Source organism: Corylus avellana, chromosome ca2, assembly GCF_901000735.1.
Source record: "Corylus avellana chromosome ca2, CavTom2PMs-1.0".
In the NCBI taxonomy this organism is placed as follows: domain Eukaryota; kingdom Viridiplantae; phylum Streptophyta; class Magnoliopsida; order Fagales; family Betulaceae; genus Corylus; species Corylus avellana.
The window spans coordinates 16,340,415-16,362,501 of record NC_081542.1 but is presented as its reverse complement, the minus strand read 5'-3'; the positions used below and the strand labels follow the sequence as shown (position 1 = coordinate 16,362,501).

General features: G+C 36.8%; 3 protein-coding genes across 3 annotated transcripts in view; all 3 read left to right on the top strand.

Annotated features, from left to right (window-relative positions):
• The first annotated feature begins 1,437 nt into the window (after positions 1 to 1,437).
• LOC132169166 (uncharacterized) lies at positions 1,438 to 5,561 on the top strand. Its single transcript, XM_059580244.1, has 6 exons — positions 1,438 to 2,754; positions 2,832 to 3,258; positions 3,406 to 3,525; positions 3,650 to 3,877; positions 4,153 to 4,892; positions 4,980 to 5,561. Exons 1-6 carry the CDS (start codon positions 1,438 to 1,440, stop codon positions 5,559 to 5,561), a joined length of 3,414 nt encoding a protein of 1,137 aa, XP_059436227.1.
• Positions 5,562 to 9,939: 4,378 nt separating this feature from the next.
• On the top strand, positions 9,940 to 16,734 carry LOC132170236 (receptor-like serine/threonine-protein kinase ALE2). Its single transcript, XM_059581133.1, has 8 exons — positions 9,940 to 10,351; positions 11,342 to 11,782; positions 12,084 to 12,449; positions 13,199 to 13,411; positions 14,764 to 15,135; positions 15,279 to 15,522; positions 15,603 to 15,750; positions 16,041 to 16,734. The coding sequence occupies exons 1-8, from the start codon at positions 10,231 to 10,233 to the stop codon at positions 16,416 to 16,418; spliced, it is 2,283 nt and encodes a 760-aa protein (XP_059437116.1). The 5' UTR covers positions 9,940 to 10,230; the 3' UTR covers positions 16,419 to 16,734.
• A 4,549-nt stretch (positions 16,735 to 21,283) lies between these two features.
• Positions 21,284 to 22,087, top strand: part of LOC132170600 (actin cytoskeleton-regulatory complex protein pan1) — a 4,334-nt gene continuing 3,530 nt past the window's right edge. The window contains exon 1 of the mRNA XM_059581629.1: positions 21,284 to 21,826. The gene's annotated coding sequence lies outside the window, so the exon portion shown is untranslated. The remainder of the gene's footprint in view (positions 21,827 to 22,087) is intronic.

Genomic DNA, 22,087 nt, shown 5'->3' with positions numbered 1-22,087 from the left:
GTTTTGTTGGGAAGGATATTATCAAACGAACGTTGATCAAGGGATGGAGACCAACGGGTAGTCTTTCTTTCAAAGTATTGGGCGAGAATGTGTTTATTCTGGAATTCGAGAATGAATGGGATAAAGCAAGGGTGTTAGAGGGGAGGCCATGGATTTTCGAAGGAAACCTGTTTTCAGTGGAAGAGTTCGATGGTCAGTCCTCACCATCTGAAATAATTTTTGAGCAAGCGGCCTTTTGGGTTAGAATGTTCAATCTCCCTTTGGCATGCATGGGAAAAGAGGTGGGCCAACAAATTGGGGCCACAATGGGGACTGTGGAGGAAGTTGATACCGATGAGGAAGGAGTAGGCTGGGCAAAATTTTTAAGAGTCAAGATCAAAATTGATTTAACTAAACCTCTGCCTAGAGGTCGGGTTATCAATCTCCTTGGTAAACAAACGTTGATAGCTTTTCAATACGAAAAGTTACCAAAATATTGCTTTGACTGTGGCAAAATATGGCATGGGCGGATGGGCTGTACGGTACAAGGAGGAAATCGACCCAAGGAGATGGAGAAGTAGTATGGCCCCTGGATGCGTGTACCATCTCCACGGCGGAGGCGTGATTTTCCTACTCCTCGTTTTTTCGAACAGCAAGGGGAAGGAATGAGGGAAGATGACAAATCTCATGCAGGGATACGTGGAAATCGGCGTAGAAGCAGCAAGTATCACAGTGAAAGTGATGAAGCAGCAGCTTCACACGCAGAGGAATCAACAAAGGAAAAATCTCCGGTGATCCCAGACGAAACGCCGGCGAGTGGGGAAAGAGCGGTTACAGACGAAGGGAGTATTAATGGTAAGGGAGCAGATTCTGGCGTGAAAAAAGGAGCATTTACTGGGGGGATTTTCATTAGTCTGCAAGTTGAATCACCAGCCGTTAAAGGAAACAATAAAGAAGATGTGCAGGAGGTTTTATTAGGGGAAGAAAATTTCCTGAAGGCGGTTAGGGAATTGAAATTAAAAGGGAAAGAAGTATCAATGAATGCGAATGGGCTGTCCAATAAATGCGAGATTTTGAATGAGAAAACAAGAAAAGAAAGAACAAAAGAGGAAAGCCATCAACCTGTGCAAGTAAATGTGGTGAATGAGAATGAGCCACGTGGGGAGTCAACCAAGGAGAAGTTAAATGGAGGTGGGGGAGATCAGGCCCATGGGATGTTGAAGTGGAAACGTCGTGCAAGGGCTGGCCAACAGTGGCCGTCTGAAGCCCAACAAGCGAGCCCAATGGGAAAAAGGAAAATTTCAGGTGGTCTAGGAGCTCAACAGGGAGATGAAAAGGGGTACAAAACAGGAGACTAAAATATAAGGGGGAACGTGAATTTGTGCTATGTGATGAAGATGGGGCTAGCATTAATGGATCGGGAATGGCGGGGTCTGGATCACAGCCCCGCCGACTGGCATGAAAATACTATGTTGGAACTGTCGAGGGATTGAGAACCCTGAGACAGTTCGAGAGCTTTGCCGAAAGGTCAAAGATAAGTGTCCCGATTTGGTTTTCCTGATGGAAACCAAATTAATAAGTAATAAAATGTCTGTGATAAAACAAAGGATGAGTTTCAATAATATGCTAGTTGTGGATTGTATAGGGAGAAGTGGAGGGTTGGCATTACTGTGGAAGGAGGGAATGGGAGTTGAAATCCATAATTACAGCATTAGGCATATTAATGCAGTTGTGTGTCCTCCAAACTCAATTCCATGGACTTTCACTGGCTTTTACGGCCACCCGGAAGCGCATAGAAGATGGGAAGCATGGAAGCTACTGAGACATTTGAAATCCAAGGCTCTTGGCCCTTGGATGTGCGCCGGCGATTTTAACGAAATTGTCGACCCATCTGAAAAAGTGGGAGGTAAGCGAAGGTCTAACTTCCTTATGGAGAATTTTAAAACAACACTTGAAGAATGTGGCCTTTTTGAAGTAGTGACCAAAGGCCCAACATGCACTTGGAATAATGGGAGAGAGGGCGAAGAATTTATTATGGAGAAATTAGATAGAATGGTGGCTTCTCATGACTGGCATGTTCGATTTCCCAACGTGGAGGTATTGCTTGAAGCTGCAATTTTTTCTGATCATCTCTCAATGTCTATTAATCTTGTGGGCCCTCAGTTTACAAGTAGGAGGATGCTGGGATTCAGATTCGAAGCCAAGTGGGCTGATAACATGGAGTGCCGTGAGGTTATAAGGAGCATATGGCGAAAAAAAACTCATGGGAAGGGAACCTGGCATTCGGTGGCAGGGAAACTCGAAGCTAGCAAATCCAGACTAAAGGCATGGCAACGCGTGCAAGGTGGAAATATGAGACAGCAAATAAATGAGCTGTCCGAACAGCTGTTGAAGGCACAAGCTGAACATGGAGGGACTGACACCTCTCTACTGATGAAGTTGAAAAATGAGCTGCTGGAAAAGCAACGAGAGGATGACTTGTTCTGGAAGCAGAGGGCAAAAGAACACTGGGCAAAATTTGGGGATCAGAATTCTCGTTTCTTCCATGCATGCGCTACTCATAAGAAAAAAGCCAGTTTGATAACTGGAATTACTGATGAATTTGGGCAACGTTGGGAAACAAACGAACAAATTGGGGGAGCATTTACCAGATATTTTCAAAATTTATTCACCACATGTGGACCCAGACATATGGAGAAGGCGTTGGAAGCAGTTGAGCAGCATGTAACCCCATCAATGAACGAATCTTTGTTGAAAGATTTTACGGTGGAAGAAGTGAGAAACGTTTTAAGTCAAATGGCTCCTTTAAAAGCGCTTGGACCGGATGGTTTTTCAGCCTGTTTTTTTTTCAGAAAAATTGGGCGGAGACTGGGGAAGAGGTTAGCCATTTTGTATTACAAATTTTGAATAATGGAAGCATGAATAAAGAGCTAAATTTGACTTATATTGCTTTAATCCCAAAAACTGCTAACCCAATTTCTGTTACCGAATTTCGCCCCATTAGTTTGTTTAACGTCCTTTATAAATTGATCTCCAAGACCCTTGCAAACAGACTTAAAATTGTGCTCCCTGATATAATCTCACCAAACCAAAGCGCGTTTGTCCCCGATCGGCTTATAACGGACAATGTATTGGCAGCTTTGGAAACCCTTCATACCATGAAGTCAAGAATGTGGGGGAAGGTGGGTCATATGGCAGTTAAACTCGACATGAGTAAAGCCTATGACAGGGTGGAATGGGATTTTTTAGAAGCCATTATGGAGCGGATGGGATTCGCGAGTAGATGGATCTAGTTGATAATGATGTGTGTCAAGTCGGCCACATATGAGGTTATTGTGAACGGTTCCCTTACAGGTCGGATTAACCCTTCTAGGGGGATCCGACAAGAGGACTCTATCTCACCTTATTTGTTTTTATTGTGTGCAGAGGCTCTTAGTTCCCTTCTGACTCAGGCTGACAGAGATGGCAGACTACCTGGTGTTCCAACTTCAAAGCGAGGACCCCGTTTAAGCCATCTTTTCTTTGCGGACGACAGTCTATTATTCTGTAAAGCTACTCCCTTATATTGGCGACGGATGACTAAGATTTTAACCATTTATGAGAAAGCTTCTGGACAGCGACTAAACCAGGCAAAAACGTCCCTGTTTTTTTAGCCGCAATACACCTACAGTTACAAAGGAGGAAATTCTGAGACTGCCTGGGATTCAGTCCACACAGAGATACGACAAGTACCTTGGGCTGCCAGCTCTTGTTGGTAAATCTCGTAGACAAGCTTTTAATAGCATAAAAGATAGAGTGTGGAGGCGACTGGGTGATTGGAAGCTGAAATTGTTGTTACAAGCTGGGAGAGAGATATTGCTAAAAGCTGTGATCCAGGCCATTCCAACATACAGCATGAGTATGTTCTTCCTCCCCAAAGGTTTATGTTCTGAGATTAATTCTATGATGCAGAATTTTTGGTGGGGACAGAAAGAAAATAGATCCGGAATACATTGGATGAAATGGAGTAAAATGGGGCTGTCAAAAGAATGTGGAGGCATGGGCTTTCGAGATTTGTCATGTTTTAACAAAGCTCTATTGGCGAAACAATGCTGGAGATTACTGAAGTCCCAGAGAGCTTAACAACAACAATTTTAAAGGCTAAATACTACCCTCATTGTTCTTTTATGGAAGCAAAACTGGGGACGAAGCCTTCTTTTGCATGGAGAAGTATTCAAGGCGCCAGAGAGCTTCTAAAAGATGGTCTTTTTTGGAGAGTGGGAAATGGTCAATCAATCAATATATGGGGGGATTGCTGGATCCCAATTTCTTCAACTTATAGAATCCATTCCCCATCGAGGGTGTTGGACCCGAGTAGTAAGGTAAGTGAACTCCTTGACAACGGAAAGTGTGGATGGAACCAAGAGTTGTTGAAAAGTATCTTCACCGAGGAGGAAAGAGTTGCTATTACTTCTATCCCGATAAGCCAAACGAATCAACCAGATGTCCAGATATGGCGGTGCACAAACAATGGAATGTTCTCGGTGAAGAGTGCCTATCACCTTGCAAAAGAGATGGAAATGAGTGGGAATCCTGAAGGCTCTTTGAAGACAAAGGAGAGTATCTTGTGGAAGACTCTTTGGAGGCTAACTATTCCAAATGCAGCTAAAAATTTTCTTTGGAGAGCTTGTCACGATCTATTGCCAACAAAGGATAATCTTCTTAGGCGGAAGGTTGTGACTGAGCCTTGGTGTCCATTTTGTGAGAAGGAACCGGAAACTGTTTATCATGCTTTGTGGGGCTGCCCAGCAGCCACGGACGTTTGGGGTAGTAGCAGAAGAATTTTCCAGAAGTGTGTCATTGAGGGCAGCAACTTCATGGAGACGGCAGAATATATTCTTGAAAGAAGTGGAGCAGCTGAGTTTGGCATATTTGTGCAATTAGCCCGTCAGATCTAGTTTAGGCGGAATAAATGGATCCATGAAGGAATATTTATTAACCCAAATATTATTCTCCGCAAGACTGAAGAACAGACCGAGGAGTTCAACAAAGCAAATGAGGTGAGTCACAATAGAAGTGTGGTGGAGAACAATGAGCGTGGAAAAAAGTGGTTAGCCCCGCCCCAAGGTTCGCACAAGATAAATTGGGATGTGGCTATTGATAAATTACATGAACGCATGGGGATAGGTGTCGTGATTAGAGGAGAAAATGGGCAGGTTATTGCGGCGATGAGTAAGACCACCTTGGGTTTATTGGAGCCGACAATGGGGGAAGCATTAGCCGCGTATCATGCAGTTTGCCTTGGAAGGAATCTGGGAATGCAAAATATATATCTAGAAGGTGATGCGAAACAAGTTGTGGAAGCAATAAATTCTCAAACGAGTACATGGAGTCGTTTCGGACACCTAATAGATGACACGAGGGGAATTTTACGATCTTTTTCAAGTTGGAGATGTAATTTTGTTTATCGAAATGCAAATGAGGCGGCACACCGGCTTGCAAAAGCGGCGATAACAGATATCAGTGATAGGATATGGAGGGATACAACTCCAAATTGTATTAGGGATATCGTTTTGATGGAGCAATCAGTTCTATCTTTGTGAATGTTGATGGAGGTTATCTGCTCCATCCATTACCATTCTATTCAATGAAATACTTTTTTGTTCAAAAAAAAAAAAAAAAGTTTACGAATATGTTAAAATTCATTTGAAAAATAATTGACCACATAACTTCCTCAACTACCACTCCAATGACAATTTACCTCCAAAACTATCAATTACAACAATTTACCCTCCCAACTACCAAAATAATGATAATGTACCCTCAATTTTAACAAAATGATGAAATTACCCTTACTAAAATAAAAACAAAAATGCTAAAATTTAATTTATTTTTTCAAAATTTTTAAAGCTATTTTTGTCTTATTGAAAAATTCTATAGGGATAATTTCATCATTTTGCTAGCATTTGGTGGTAAATTATCATTGTTTTGGTAGTTTGAGAAGTAACTTGTCGTAATTGATAGTTTGTGGGTAGATTGTCATTGTTTTGGTAGTTTGAGGAATAAATTGTCGTAATTGATAATTTAGGGGATAGATTGTCATTAGAGTGATAATTTGAAAGAGTTAAATGGACTTTACCCTAGAAAGTTCAAGATTCACTTCTACTCAAAACATAATTAAATAGTACTTAAAACAAAAGGCAAAATTAAACAAATTACATTGGAATATTCATTATTCCACTTAATTATAGCCCAACTAACTTTTGTACTATAATTAGGTCTATTACTGGAAAGACAAATTTTTAATAAAAATAATAATTATTTATGTATTTTCTGTTCCTTATTTTTGCATTCTTACCTTGAAAATTCACGTAAGGAATATTCCATATAATGTATCATTTCTAAAAGAAAAGGTAAAAAGCTTAGAATATGCCAATAAAAGATTTAATTGAATTGTTCGGAGTTGATTCCCAATTCAGGTTTTACAATCCTTATGATTTGACAAGTGTGTAGGCCATAGCCTACCTGAAACCGACTGTCCATCCATTATTATATCGGATGAATATTATATAGAATTATGTTATCTAAAGTTTCTCTTTTGTAATAGTTGTATTAAAAAAAATATATATTTATCGAATACTAATTAAAAAATCACGTGTTTCTTCTCTTTTTTATTTTTTTTATTTTATTATTATTATTATTATTATTATTTTAAATTTTAATTTTACATGTCCACATAAGGGAATGAGGAGGGAGAATTCAAACTAGTGATCTCCGCTTCATTAGGCGTGATCAATAACCAATTGAACTACCTCTTAAGAACCCGATTGAGAGACATGACAATTTTATAGATCATTAGAGAAATTTCCTCAAACTATATTGGAAGAAATTTACGTCATTTTTCTAAATAGTTTATCTACTAAATTGCCTTAAAACCCATCATTTTCAATGACTTATTTCTTAGATGGATTCCTTTATTCTAGTCTCTAAAAATTGCATACGTCTATCGAATGTGTGAAACACATTATTTTTATTAATGATATTAAAAAAAAAAGGAAAGCTAAGTATTCTCTTTGTGTTAATTGTGGATGTTATTTTCTAACAAACAAAACTGATCATAACATTTTTTTTATTTTATTAAGAGATATGATAGGGATTCAACTGAACCTCATCTAAGACCAAACTTTTGTGAACATATGTTTTTATTTTTGTTTGATTTTTTAAATTTTAATTTTAAACCTGACGCAACTCTTATATAGCTTTGTGCCACGTACCTAAAAATTAGGTTTTAAATTGGGTCAACTATCATATTTTTTTTATTAATACAATTTCACTTATTAACAAAAAAAAAAAAAAAAAAAAAGTCAGCAATCAATGTCAATCGCTTAAAAGAGACTGCTGCCTCGTTGGCAAGGGTGTTGGACTACTTTCAGATTCATGGCCACGGTCGTGCCACGTGATCCTCATGCACAACGTTTCATCCAAGAATCGTGCATATCTTTGATAAAGATTTGTACTAGTTTATTAATGTTATTATCAAAACATCGTTGTGTAAGTTAGGTTTTCTAATAGATTAAACCATTGCTTTTCCAACATTGATCTTGTGAGAGGAACTCGAGCCCTAATTATTGGATTTTGTCAACATGTCCCCATAATTATTTGGGTTTGTTTTTGACATTAATCTTAGGTATCATTTGTTTCGGCAAAAGTATTTTCTTTAAAAACAATGTTTTCTCGTCTTTCACGTGTTTCGTGTGGTGTAAAATAATGGCCAATCTAAAGTGGACAAAAAAAAAAAACACAAACATAAGGGCATAGGCAACAAAATGTTTTACACTTAAAATTTGAAACAAGTCAAACAACAAAAGAATACAAAACCAGCTCGTATAATTTGGCGGGATTGAAAATAGTGGACACGTTGTTCATTAGCAAATTTGACGGAATTCATTAATGTGTTATATTAGTACCAATAATATTAAAATACATGTCATTTAGAGTAAAAAAAATATAAAATACATATTAAAAAAAATAAAAATTGGTACTAACACGACACTTTAACGGATTTCATCCAATTGTCTAACTAAAAAGGAGTCCAAACACCTATTTGTGTTTTTGGCTTACTCTAAGGAATTGGTAATTACTTTTTAAATCACAATGAGCGATTTGCAAGTCAGGAAAATCACAAAGACTAATTTTGTATTTATTTTCTAGCTTAAAACGTCTTTCCTAAGTTGACAAGTGCCTCATATTACCACCAGTGTAATGATGCCCAACTTTAACTCCGTTGCTGAATCCATTTTCTCTACCACACACCCTTATGCTACTTTAGCTTCTTTGCTCACTAGCAAGTTAGCCAGCAAAAAACACTTGATATATATGTACTATCACTCCAAATAGATTAGTCAAGTTGTAATTATAATTTTTTATAATCATTTATAAAAGCACAACCTCACGCAGTAAACATATGCTTTTCAAGTTTTCATGTGTATTGAGTATTGATTCTAAAAGTATATTATTGGTTTCATAATTTCATTCACCTGTCAAATCATATAATTCATTTGATGAAAAACATATTCTCGTTATTGAATTAAAATAACAAAATTATATTCTTAAAGAGATTGACTTTGATAAAGTTTAGATAAATTTTTATTACTTTAAAGCAAAAATAACAGAAGAGAGTCACAATCAAAACCGAAAGGGATAATTTTTTTTTACAAGTCAAGTAAAATTATTAAAAAGTTCAAGGAACACAATTAAAGTAAAAAAGTAAAAAAAGAAGAAGAATAACTTGCTCAAACATCAAACTCATGACGAATTAATCATTAAACCTTACTGCTTACACAACAAATATAATGATTTCTGAATATTTGTATCATATATATATATTGGACAGAACTAAAAAATATATTTGTGTAACCTTAAAAAAATTAAGGAAAAAATGTTTCGGTGGTCTTTGAAATTTTACCTCTTCTCAAATCGCTCTATAAGGTGTGATGGATGTCATTTAGAATAATAATAAAAAAAAAACATAAAAGAAAAAGAAAATAGAAAATATATATAAACAAAAAGAAAAAAAAGAAAGAAAAGTTTGTGATGACATGTCACATTAACATACTCTGTTCAATTTGCTAGCCGAAAAGGCGTCTAGAGACCTAACTATGTTTTTTTTATTTACCGCGGATAGTTTTTAATTACTTTTTAAATCACTTTGAGCTATTTGTAAGTCGGTAAAATCACATAAACTGATTTGAATACCTACTTGGAAGAAGCAGAAGCTCGTCAACAACCCAATGAAGAAAAATGCTACTCATTTATGCACTATCACTCGAAATAGACTAGTTAAGTTGTAATTGAAACTTTCTATAATAACTTGTAAAGTTTAGTTCAACATAATAAGAAATTAATATGAGATTTAACGCTCATAAAATCTTTTATAATTCATTCATTTTATGTAAATTATTAATTTTTTCAACGTTGAGAGTGACATATGGAAATTAAAATATGCTTTTCATATGTCTAATAATGGATTTTAAAGCATATTTATTTCTTTCATTCACCTATTAAATCCTTTAACTCATTTAATGAGAAACATCTTCAAATTGATTGAATAAAAATAAAAATTATCTTTATGCAATGATTTGATAATTTATAAATAAAGCTACATTTTTTTTTCTTCCAAAAATTAAATGAAATGGTATGATCGGTGTCATTTCACTGTAAAAAGCTCTGCATTTACCACATATTCAAAGCTTAAAAGATACTTAATTTTTGGTCAGAAACCAAGACTAGGCTGGAAGAGAACATTGTACCAGCGCCACAGAGAATCTCAGCTCTCTCCCTGCAGACAGCAGACACCGAACAACGATGTCCTTTTTTTTTTGTTTTTTTTGACCGTTAATCTGTTCTTTTCCGTTAACGGCACACGTTAGATGTAAATAAAGGCGCATCGCTTCGCTGCTTTCTCACACATCGAAACAAAAAAATAGGAAAAAAACAAGGAAAAGAAAAAGAAAAACGAAGAGAGCTTCTCGAGCACTGATGACAGAGTGAACCCGAAGAAAGAGAGCTTCTCGCCTCTCTCTCTGTCTTTCTCTGGGCTCGAGTTTCCAAATTAAGTCTCTCCGAGTCGACTCAGTAATGGCAGGTTTGACTCCGAGTCCACTGTTCCGAGTTCGGATTTTGACGATATCTCGGCCGTTGGATCCTTATATCCATTTTCGGTTGGGAATGGTTTGAGTTCCTAGTGTTGGCTCGGAGCTCAGGTGTGGTGTTATGCTCATTTTACAGTGTGATCTCGCCGTTGATTTCATCGAATCTCACAGATCTGAGGAAGCGATCCTGCGGTCATCTACGGCGTCGGTGATGTCGGTGTGCGCGGTTTCTGTCACCGCCGGTAATTCTAATTCGCTTGTTGTGTGGTTTCTCGCTGCTCCGTTTGGTACTTTGGTTGCTGAGAGAATGTGGAAAAAGAGAAGAAAAAAAAAGAAAAGGAGAAAAAAATTTGAATCGTATGCGTAACTTAGGGAAACTGAGGAAAAGAAAAATGGAATCTAGTTTTTGTGTCTATTGCATAATGTTGTTTAGCTTCTTGGAAATGATAAGCTCTGTTTAATCAAGCCTAATACTTGGATTAGCGTTTATTGGGCTGCTAAAAAAGTAACTTTTTGATAGTGTTTCGTTATCTGGTAATCGGAACCTGAAAGTACAAATATCTATCGTCAGTGGTGAGCCACTGATTTGGCTTATTTGAAATCGAAATTTAGGGAGTAACACACGGATAAATGCTAAATCAGCACTTGAAATTTCTTCGTGTTTGTTGATTTTTTTTTTTTTTTAAAAAAAAAATGGAAATGAAGAATATTTGCTTGGTATATAGATTGGACTTGTTGAATTCGTTGAGCTATTGTTGTTGGTGTTGTGTCTGGCGGAGTTATAATTTATATAGCAATTTGATTTGTACTTGAGCAATTCGTTTTGTTTAGTTGCATAGAAAAGCTACAAATAGAAAATAATATGGAAATTTAAATAATAAATTCTATCGTTTTTACACACGGAAGACTTGCCTTGGCCAAAGAGTCGAATTAGGCTGGTTGGTTGGTTCTGAAGAATCTAGTAACCAAATGGAGCATTAGGTATATTGTAATATTTTTTTTAATTGCACTAGATGTCCGACTTTGGTTATCTTGTGTGTGTGTTTTATGTGGTGCATTCTTTGAATATTGTTGGGAGTAAACTCTATGAGTGATTCAAATGAAATTGATTTATTGCAGAACCACCGGGTTCTTGGATTCTTGACATTTACCAAATATAGTGCTAATGTTATAATGATAATTGCCATGGCTTCCTTCTTCTGAGTAGATTGAATACTGAACAAAAATTGCAGGAGTATTGGAAATGCTTCGATGGTTGTTGCGGAAACGTTTGCTTGTATTGTTTTATTTGATATACATCACCAATGCTGATGTATCCAATGATCTATTGGAAGCCCCTTTAGTATCTCCTACTAGTGCACCTTTGACTGCACCTGCTATTCCTGATCTACCTCTACCAGCTGATCCTCCTTTGTTCCATAAACCTCGACATAAGCATTTTTCTCCACGTGGTGCGCCAACAACTGTACTATCACCAGCCCATCCTCCTTTTTATGGCCCACTGTTAACTCCTGGTCACCCCCCTACTAGCTCACGATTGTCAAAACCATTGATGAAGAGGAGCGTATTAGCACCACCTATTGCTAGTCTTAAGAATATTGCCCCAACACAGTCCAGTGCTGGTGCACTTCCTTCTGGTTTAGCTCAGCCACCACTATCTCCTTCTGTCTCTGGTAAGTTTTGCTCTGAAAGAACCTTTTTTAAATTTTATTTTTTAATCTCCTTCTCTTCAATTTATCTATTATTTGTAGAGGTACGCTACCATGAAAAAAGTGGAAAACCTTTAATTAATATAATCTTTTTTTCTTCTTCTTTTAATATATGTGTCTTTTTTTTTTTTTTTTTCATTTACCAAGCATGTGGTGTCACAGTGCACTAATATTTGAAATTTCCTGGTTCTTCTTAAATCAAACTTGAAGCTAACAAGGACCTTACTTATATATTGATATGTGTTCTTATTTTTCATTCTGCCAGATTGTTGCAAACCAGACATGATATTGAAACAAGGGACTCAGGGGTGCCACTGTGTGTATCCAATAAAACTAGACCTTCTCCTCTTAAACGTCTCTCAAAATTGGAATCTTTTTCTACAAGAATTAGCTTCCCAACTTAGTTTGCAAAATTCCCAAATTCAGCTGATAAACTTTTATGTACTCAGCTTATCAACATTAAATATTTCAATGGATATAGTTCCACGTACGGGGATCAGTTTTTCTGCCAGTGATGCATCTGTGATAAATTCTTTGCTCGTCATGCATAAGGTCCATCTAAACCCTACATTTGTGGGTGATTACAGACTTCTCAATTTTACCTGGTTTCAGCCTCCACTGCCTTCTCCAGGTAATTTTGATAAGCTTTTGACTGCTTTTAGGACATTTTTGTACTAATGTATGTTTTCCCCTTTTTCTCTGCGAAATTTGGATCCTTTTTTTTGGGGGGGGGGGGGGTGGTGGGGTGGCTGGGGGAATAGCTATGGTTTCGACATTTGTGTGCACGTATTCCATGAAATTTATTTTAAGCTGGAGGAATAGAGCAATGATTGTATCAATAGTGATGGGGTCATGGCTCCTGATTGCTGTTACTCTTAAAATTTTTGGCTCTGCACTTATACTTTCCCATGTTTACCACACACAGACTAAAGAAAAAGAAAAGATTTTTATAAAAGTTGGTCATGCTGAGTTGGCTGGTTGAACTCCTTCAAAATTAGGATTTTATCCTGGTTACAGCTCACTTTTCCAGTTCTTTCAAGTTTCATAGCCATGCTCTACATAGTTGCTGACTTTCAATATATACTCTTTTCTTCTTTCAACGACATATATGTGCGTGCACACACACAGCTGCTTGAATTGGTAAGCCGAGTATATAACTTTTGTGCTTGTTCCCGGGGTTTGAAATCTGAAAACACTATTTGAAATGTTGACTTTCAAAATTTTTGACTTCCCTTGCTATTGTTCAGAATTAATTTCATCTTTATTGCTATGCCTCAATTACTCACTTCAATACCTTTTCCAGCTCCAGTGTTATGTTGATGATTTTCCTTTAGAACTTAACCCTGTTCTAGAATATTGACACAGCCTTGCAATTTACAGCTCCTCTTATTGCTACATCGCCTGTGGAGGCCCCACCATATCATTCAGCAACTCCTGCATCACTTGGTGCTTCAAACAAAGAGCGGCATTCAAATTTAACTGCTATACTTGGTATTGGAGCTGCCATAATGTTCATCGCCATTGTATCTGTGATTATAATTTGTTTATGCGCATTCCGCCAAGGGAAGACTAAAGCATCTCTTGTAGAAACTGGTATTTATCTTTAATTCTAGGTCCATACGTCTCACTCTGCCTTTATGCTTTACTTTATTGTTAATAATCTCTACAATCATCCTGTAACAAATTGCTAGTGGTAGATACTGTTGTGTGGATTAGCTTTTGATAATGCCTTCAAAGTTTGCAGTGGTGAACGCATGAGATCGGAAAAAAAATATATTGTTCTAAATAATGTTTTTTTTTTAATAAGTAATGTTGTATAAACGTAAGGTGCCCCTAAGCACACAGGAAAACCAAAGCTAGCCAAAAAAGACCCCCATAAGAGAACCCTAAAACCGAAAGAAGTCCAAAGCCCGCAAAGTAGACCCCTAAAACCCCAAATAAACCCTAAACCCACAAAGCAGTCCTAAACCCACAAAATTGTTCTGCCTTTACCCCGATTAGATCCACTATTTCTAGCCTCAAAATTAAAATATTGAAAATAAAACATAATTGCCGAATTGTTCTAAATAATGTTAATTGCTACTTGTGGACAGTAGTATTAAAAACGTAACAAACACCTAACTCAAATAATGGGAGTTGACAACCAAGATAAGAAAAGCTCTCCTACTACTTATCTTCATTTAATATAGCTTCATTATTATAATTAGGGGGCATTTGGACTCATATGGACCTGAGATCACTCTGTGTTTCACATGGTTAAAACTTTTCTGGAATTAAAAAATTATCTGTTGGGGGAGAGAGGTTGAGATGTATTATGGATAATATGCTTTCTTTGACTTGGATTTCCAGAAAAAAAAAAGTTTCTGTTACTCGGTTGGCTAAATGTTGCCTTGTCGTTTTAAGTTTTTTCCCTTAAACAAGTCAAAAATATGTCTATAGCTTGTTACGCTTTCAGCATGTATATAACAAGTTTCTGCTATGGTTTTAAGTTTTCCCCTTAAACAAGTTTAAAATATGTCTATACCTTGTTACGCTTTCAGCATGCATATAACAAATTTCAACTTGGCTTGTCTAACATCAATGGGCATCTTAGATTATTTATTTATTTATTTTTTTTAAGTAAGTAATTCAAATATCATTAAAAGAGAAAGTGCAACCCAAGAAATATACGAGAGAAACACCTAATTACAAGGAGAAAAAAGAAGAAGAAAATCCTGGAAATTAAGCACAATCAATCGGCATCTCAGATTAAAACAACCTAACCAGCTGAAGAAAAGACTTGGAATTTCTGTGATAAATGAGGGCAGCCGGAAACACCACTAAGATACTTGAAATAGATTTGATTTTAACTGATACTGCATGACTATTATGGGTTTAGTTTTTTGTGAAACCTTTTGTTTATCTTTTCTGTTTCAATTAATTGTTTTCTCTTTCTTCTCCACCAGAAAAGCTGAGGACTGTGGGTGCAGTTCCGGCAGTAGGATCTCTTCCCCACCCAACCAGCACTCGGTTTCTAGCTTATGAAGAACTTAAAGAAGCCACAAACAACTTTGAATCTGCAAGCATACTTGGAGAAGGTGGGTTTGGTAGAGTTTACAAGGGTGTCTTAAGTGACGGTACAGCTGTAGCAATTAAGAGGCTTACTAGTGGAGGGCAACAAGGGGATAAAGAGTTTCTGGTAGAGGTTGAGATGCTTAGTAGGCTGCATCACCGTAATCTTGTCAAACTTGTGGGTTACTATAGCAATCGTGACTCTTCACAAAACCTACTTTGCTATGAGCTCGTCCCAAATGGAAGCTTGGAGGCCTGGCTCCATGGTAATTTGTTTTCTTCAATCACAGATTCTACTAGCATCTTACTTTGATATTTCTCTTTCTGAGTGGAAACTTGAAAAAAGAAAGACATTCCAGGCGTAAAGTAGATCTCATGCATAATTGACAATGAATTGGTTTTGCCTCAGGTCCCTTGGGAGTAAATTGTCCTTTGGATTGGGACACAAGAATGAAGATTGCACTTGATGCTGCAAGGGGACTTGCATACCTGCACGAGGACTCACAGCCCTGTGTTATCCACAGAGATTTCAAGGCATCCAATATACTGCTTGAGAACAACTTTAATGCTAAAGTTGCTGACTTTGGCCTCGCTAAACAGGCACCCGAAGGCAGAATAAACTACCTCTCTACTCGAGTGATGGGCACATTTGGGTCAGTCTCATTCTCCCTTTTTTAAACTTGTTATTTCCATAATTGAAGTCGGTGTTAAGATGGAATGAATTAATTTACAGGTATGTAGCTCCTGAGTATGCTATGACTGGACATCTACTCGTTAAAAGTGATGTATACAGCTATGGGGTTGTACTACTTGAATTGCTGACCGGAAGGAAGCCTGTGGAAATGTCACAACCAGCTGGACAGGAAAACCTCGTCACTTGGGTTAGTCTTATTGTTTGGTGGAACATAAATTAAATGATTAAATTAATTTATTTCAATTAGCTTAAGTTTTTGAGATGAATATTGATTAAATATAGTATCAGAGCAAAAGTCCTGAACACAAACCTTAAATATTTGAACCTACACGCGAGGAGACTTATCCCTTGTTCTTCTTCTTTTAATAATCACCGGTTGCAGCTGGTTATCTTTTATGAAGATCAGATTTATCATGACTTGTCATGTAATTACTATTGTGGAAGGAAAGTAAGACCAGTGAGTTGTACTGCTTTCAGGCCAGACCAATTCTTAGAGACAAGGATCGGCTGGAAGAGCTTGCTGATTCAACGCTTGGAGGGAAGTACCCGAAGGAAGATTTTGTACGTGTTTGCACAATTGCGGCCGCTTGTGTTGCACCCGAGGCAAGCCAACGGCCTACAATGGGTGAAGTGGTGCAGTCACTAAAAATGGTGCAGCGTGTCACAGAATATCAAGATTCCATGTTAACCTCTTCCAACAACCGGCCAAACCTAAGGCAGTCATCTACTACCTTCGAGTCTGATGGCACGTCTTCGATGTTCTCTTCCGGTCCTTACTCCGGTCTAAGTACCTTCGACAATGACAACATCTCAAGAACAGCGGTCTTCTCTGAAGATCTTCATGAAGGACGATGAAGACTTTTAAAGGTAAGTTAACCAAAAGCCTTCATTCGCTGTAAAGTTTTTGACTGCCAAAATCAACAATGTGAAGAGCCTTCCTTGTTGGAGGTGGAAGAATGTAGCAGGGTTTTCCTTTCTTTCTTTTTTTCTCAGTAATTGTGATTGGTGGGGGATTGGAATGGGTGCTTTTGTTATCCCTTGTGGAGAACCATTGTTCAGTTTTCCCCTAGGCAGCGGTTCTCCTCGGTGATAGATTTTGTAAATATGCCCATCAGTTTGTTTCATCGGATTGGCTTCAAAGGGTCTTTTAATTTAATGCTTCTTTCTTTTTTTTCTTGGTTCTATCAATTTTTTTTTTTTTTTTTTTTTTGATGTGGTTTGGAGTACAAATGTTTATTTGGAGAAACCTAAACAGGTGTAGAGCAACCAAATCTAACCTTTAAGATCGGTCATTATTAAAAAGAATAAAAAGAAAAAAAAAGAAAGAAAAAGTTGGTTGTAATTGTATTGTTACCATTGCGAGATAAAAATATGGTATATTGCATTATTCGTCAGTTTATATTAAAAATACGAGTAATGTTATAAGTGACTTTTAACATTACTCGTATTGTTAAAAGTGATGTGACTTTTAAAATCATCAATAGATCAAAAATTAATAAATCACATTTCAAATTTAAGGTAATTTTGAAAGTCACATTACATTTGAGATGATTTTAAGAGAACTCTAGAAAGACTTATATTATTATTCTAAAAATACATGTAAAAGTCAAATACTCTAAAAATGAATATCAATTTAATAGACTAAATTTTTAAAAATTATTTCAATCCAATTGGACTTTCTTAAAGGAAGAAAAATGTCAGTTTTAATAGTTTGCTTGTTTCTTCCAAAAGTTTGATAAAATCATAAAAGACTGAGAAATGATTGGGCTCTTACTTTGACAATTGACACTATTCACTGCACCTTCATCGACTATAATGTCCTAGGAGCAAATTTGGACTCCCTTGTTTTTGGACATAAATTTTCTCTAAATGGGTATGTAGGAAATATTTTTCAACCCATGTAAAATTGTGTCAAGTGTCTATCAACATTTAAAAGACACATTAAACTTAACCTCATTAATAGCAGTTTACTAATTTAGACGAAATTTAATATGTTTTTTAAATGTTTATAGACACTTGGCACTATTTTACATGGGTCGGAGGAAATTTCTGTCCCTTGTTTTCGTAGGTTTGGATTTATATTTATATTTTTCAATTATTTTATAATGTTGATTTGATAAGTCATAGATAGAATTAGAAATTTAACTTCGAGACTTGAGGTGTGTTTAGAATTGCGATTTTGTAAGAACAATTTGCCTTTTTTTTTTTTTTTTTTTTTTTTTTTTTTTTAAAAAATAGCAAAACGTAAGGCGTTTGGTATTGCGATTTAAAAAACACTTAATTTAAACCAAAATCACGATTTTGTATAACAAATATTTGATTAAAAAAAATATTTTGGGGAAACTTCAGAAAGCCCCCCTGAATTTCCAGCGATTTTGACAAACCCCCCCTGAATTTTCAAAACTCTCACTTAAACTCCATGAACTTCTGTTTTCTCTCACTTTGGACCCTTTTAACGTTAAAGTCAAACAATTTGAATTTTTATACCCATTTTACCCTCTCCCAAAACTACGTCGTTTTGTGTCTTAAAACTACAACACATACCCAGCCCAAAACGACGTCGTTTTAGGCATTAATTTTTATTTTTATTTTTATTTTTTAAAAGAAAAGCAAAATAAATAATTTTTTTTTTAAAAAAATAAAAATAATCGGGGGTGGCTGGAGCCACCCCTGGCCGATCTGGGGGTGGTCCGGGCACCCCCTTGGCCCAAAAAAAGAAAAGAAAAAAGAAGGCTATGACGGCAAGCTTTTGGTACTCTGACCACCGTGACTGGCAATGGGTTTCTGGGATCGGGAGCTCAGCGGCCTGACCACCCCAGTGGCCGGGTGGTTTCTACCAATCTATTACCTACCGGTAATGGGTAGTCGAACCACCGCAACTTTGGGGTGGTCCCACACCCCCAAATGCACTGATCCCCCTCCCCCCCCTTGGCCACGGGGTGGTTCGACCACTTCAATATTCATGTAGCCACCCCTTCGGCCAAAATTAGGGTCCTACCACCCCATTTTGGCCAAGTGGGGTACGGCTTGCATTGTTTTTTTTTTTTTTATTATTTCATTTTATTTTATTTTATTTTAATTTTAATTTTATGCTAAAAACAATGTCGTTTTGGGTTGGGTGATGATGTAGTTTTGAAGCCCAAAACGGTGTAGTTTTGAAGTCCAAAACGACGTAGTTTTGGTTGAGGGTAAAACGCCGTAGTTTTGGTTGAGGGTAAAATGGGTATAAAAAGTTACAAGGGTCCAAAGTGAGAGAAAACGAAAGTTCAGGGGGCCTAAGTGAGAGTTTTGAAAATTCAGGGGGGGTTTGTGAAAATTGCTGGAAGTTCAGTGGGGTTTTCTGAAGTTTCTCCAAATATTTTTTAACAGGTTTTACTAAACGCCTTTTGTGATTTTAAAAACACAATTTTTAAAATTGTATTTATTGAAACTGCAATTCCAAATGAACTCTTAGTCTGCATTAAACTTTTTTTAGGGTTTCGAAGAAAAAAAAAACTAATATATTTTCTTAAACATATTTAAAGGCTAAAATATATTTGTTATAACATATTTTTTTGCGTTAGGGATGTCACCCTCTAGCCCCTTAGGTCAGTCATGGACTCATGGGTGATAGTTACAACAACTTTTTTTTAAAAAATATTTAAGAATTGATTATGATTGTCATGTAAATATTATGTGATCGTTCTCTCCCTGATTACATGCATCAAAAGTTTTCGACCATAAATGCATCACTGCCACGTTAAAAATGATAAATGACTGTCTCATTCTAAAATGGATCCGAATCCTCTTTAGTTTGAGGCTAGGACATCTGTCCATTAATAAAAAAAAAAAACATATAAAAAATTATATATATTTTAAAAATAAAAAAAAAAAAATTAAGGGGTGACTGGAAGTGGCCGAAGGGCCAAATAAAAAAAGATTTGGTCCTTGGGGGTGGCCAAAGCTACCCCTAGCCCCAACTGGGGTGGATCGGCCACCCGCAATGGCCAAAAAAAAAAAAAAAAAAGATTTGGCACTTGGGGGTGGCTGATCCACCAGTCTAGGTGGCCGGAGCCACCCCCAATGAAGTGGCTAGCCACCCTTTAATTTTTAATTTTTTTAATTTTTGTTATTTTGTGTTTTAATTATTTTTAAAATATATATATAATTTTTTTAATTTTTTTTTTATTAATAAAACATATGTTCTATTTATGACACTATTATTTTTTTAGAGAAATCTTAGCCATTAAGTGGATCCTCTCCCGTCCATTTTGGACCGGAGAGAATCTTCTACCACCTGTTTCTTCTAAAATGATGTTGTCTAGGTTACAAGTGGAAACTTCTGAGATAGCTTTGGTCTCCCCAATTGTCCACGACTGTCCATACATATAAAATAGAGACAGTTGATATAAAGAGGTTTTAATGTCAAATTTTAGTTTATAAAAATTGGGAGGTGAAGGGGATCTATCTATGGGTCACTGGATACAGCTTTGCCTTCGATGCTCCTTGTAGATTTTGTTATGATTAACCATTCAAACGATTTTCATGCTATCCTTTTTGCAAGAATGTTGATACTTTTACCACGTAAGTTGTTTTACAAATTAGCATGATAAGCTGATGCTTGTCATGCCAGTCATTAAATAATTAAATTTGATTGTGGTTAACGTGATACTTAATTATCATATCAATCACTAAACAATTAGTATTTGATTGTGCTTTAAAGAATCAATTGGTCACACACCAAATTTTGAATTGAGAGCTAGTAAAGAAGAAGGGAGGTGATGCTTAAGTTGGTTGGAGAAGATAATGAGCTTAAATAAGTTGCAAAAGAAAAGTGTTTGGCTAGAATGATGTGTATTTTGTGAGTGCCCTTTCCCTTCTCTTGATGGAATGTGTTCGAGCACTTAATTTGTTAAAGCCTTAAAGAGGAATTAAGATCATCTATAGCTTAAATGAATTAGAGTTAATTATATTGGACGGATATTTTTATCCCCTAAAAAAGTGAAAAGACAAAAATACCATTCACATATAATTAACTAGATATTATTCTTGAGGATACTATTTCCCAAGAATAAATGAGCATTACAAGTTTAGTTGGCAGTAGTATAGTGTGCATACATCGTCTCTTTATTGTTTATGCGTCTGTCTCTCTAAACTTGGTTGGGTTCAGTCGATCCATAGAGTTGATTAGGAATGGGCGTGCTGGAGCTAACTTTGAGTCAGAGTGGCCCGTTTCCTAGAAGGTTATTCTTGGGTACACCATGGTTTATATGCAATTTGTAAAAGATTGTAATAAAAATTGTATTACCCATAAAATTTTTGTTTTTTTTGTTTTTATAAATGACAAAAGGAAGATAGTGAGTCATTGGAATTAATATTGAGGGAGAGTTTAGGGTGTAAAATAAGCTTGACTTTGTTGTTGAAAGAAGATGGGTGGGTGTTGGAGGTTGAGGAATCAAGAGAAAAAATGCCAAATTACTTGGAGAAAGTAACATTGCAGGAAGGTCGTAGGACGAGATCGATGCTCCAACATACGAGGCTAAAAACATCCATAAATCTCATCAAACAAAGAAAAGAAAAGCCCCAGTAGTTGCTTTAATATTAAAAAAGTACTCCTTGCTACCAATAACCCCCTTCCACGTGTCATGCCAGGAGGGAAAAAGATAAAAATAAAAGAGATAAAGGGCAGTGAAAGCACTAACGTAAGCCAATGGGGGTGCGCATCCCTCTCAACCTGCGCACACACTTGCAGCATAAACCGTGCGTAGAAGAGGAGGGAAAATAAAAGGAAAGCGAAGCCAAAGAGGCCAAGAGAGAGAAAGGGAAAGACAGATTTAGAGAGAGAAAGAGAGAGAGAGAGGGTTACTGAGTGGGATCGCCGAGTTGGGGCGTGTGTGTGTGTGACCGACCCACACCAAGAAGAAAAAAAAAAAAAAAAAACACAGGGTGTGTTTGGATTTGGGGTGTGGAATTAGCAAAAAATGGTGAACAAGAAGATTATTAGAGGTCCTCTTCTCCTATACCTTCTCTTTCTCTCTCCTTCTGTCTCCCGTATTCCTATTATCATTCTTTACCCAAGCCTCTCTAACCCTAAACTCTCTATCTCTATCTCTGTACACGCCAATACCAAACACAGCCGTATTTTTCTCGCACCCAACTTGATAAAAGTCTTTGTCTTTCTCTTTCTCTATTCAATTGCTCTCTTCTCTTGCTGCCGTGGCTTTGGTTTCTCATCTGGGCTCTTTTGGGTTTCTTCTTTGTTGCAATTGAAGACGAAGAAGAAGGTAGTGGATCATTCTCTTTCGCTCTTTTTGTTGATTGTTTGGAGGTTTTCCTATGTGGGTTTCTGGATTTAGTGTGGCTTTCATGGTTCTTGGTGGGCGGGTGTTTGCGGGTGCCTGGGTTTCTGATTGTTTATGGCGATTGATGAATGCTTGTGCATGTGTGTGTGGTGGGGGGTGGTAATCTTTTGTGGGTTTTGTTTGAGGTTTTAGTATATGTGTTGAATAATCTGGGTTTGCTTTCGATTTGTTACGTTTTTGGTT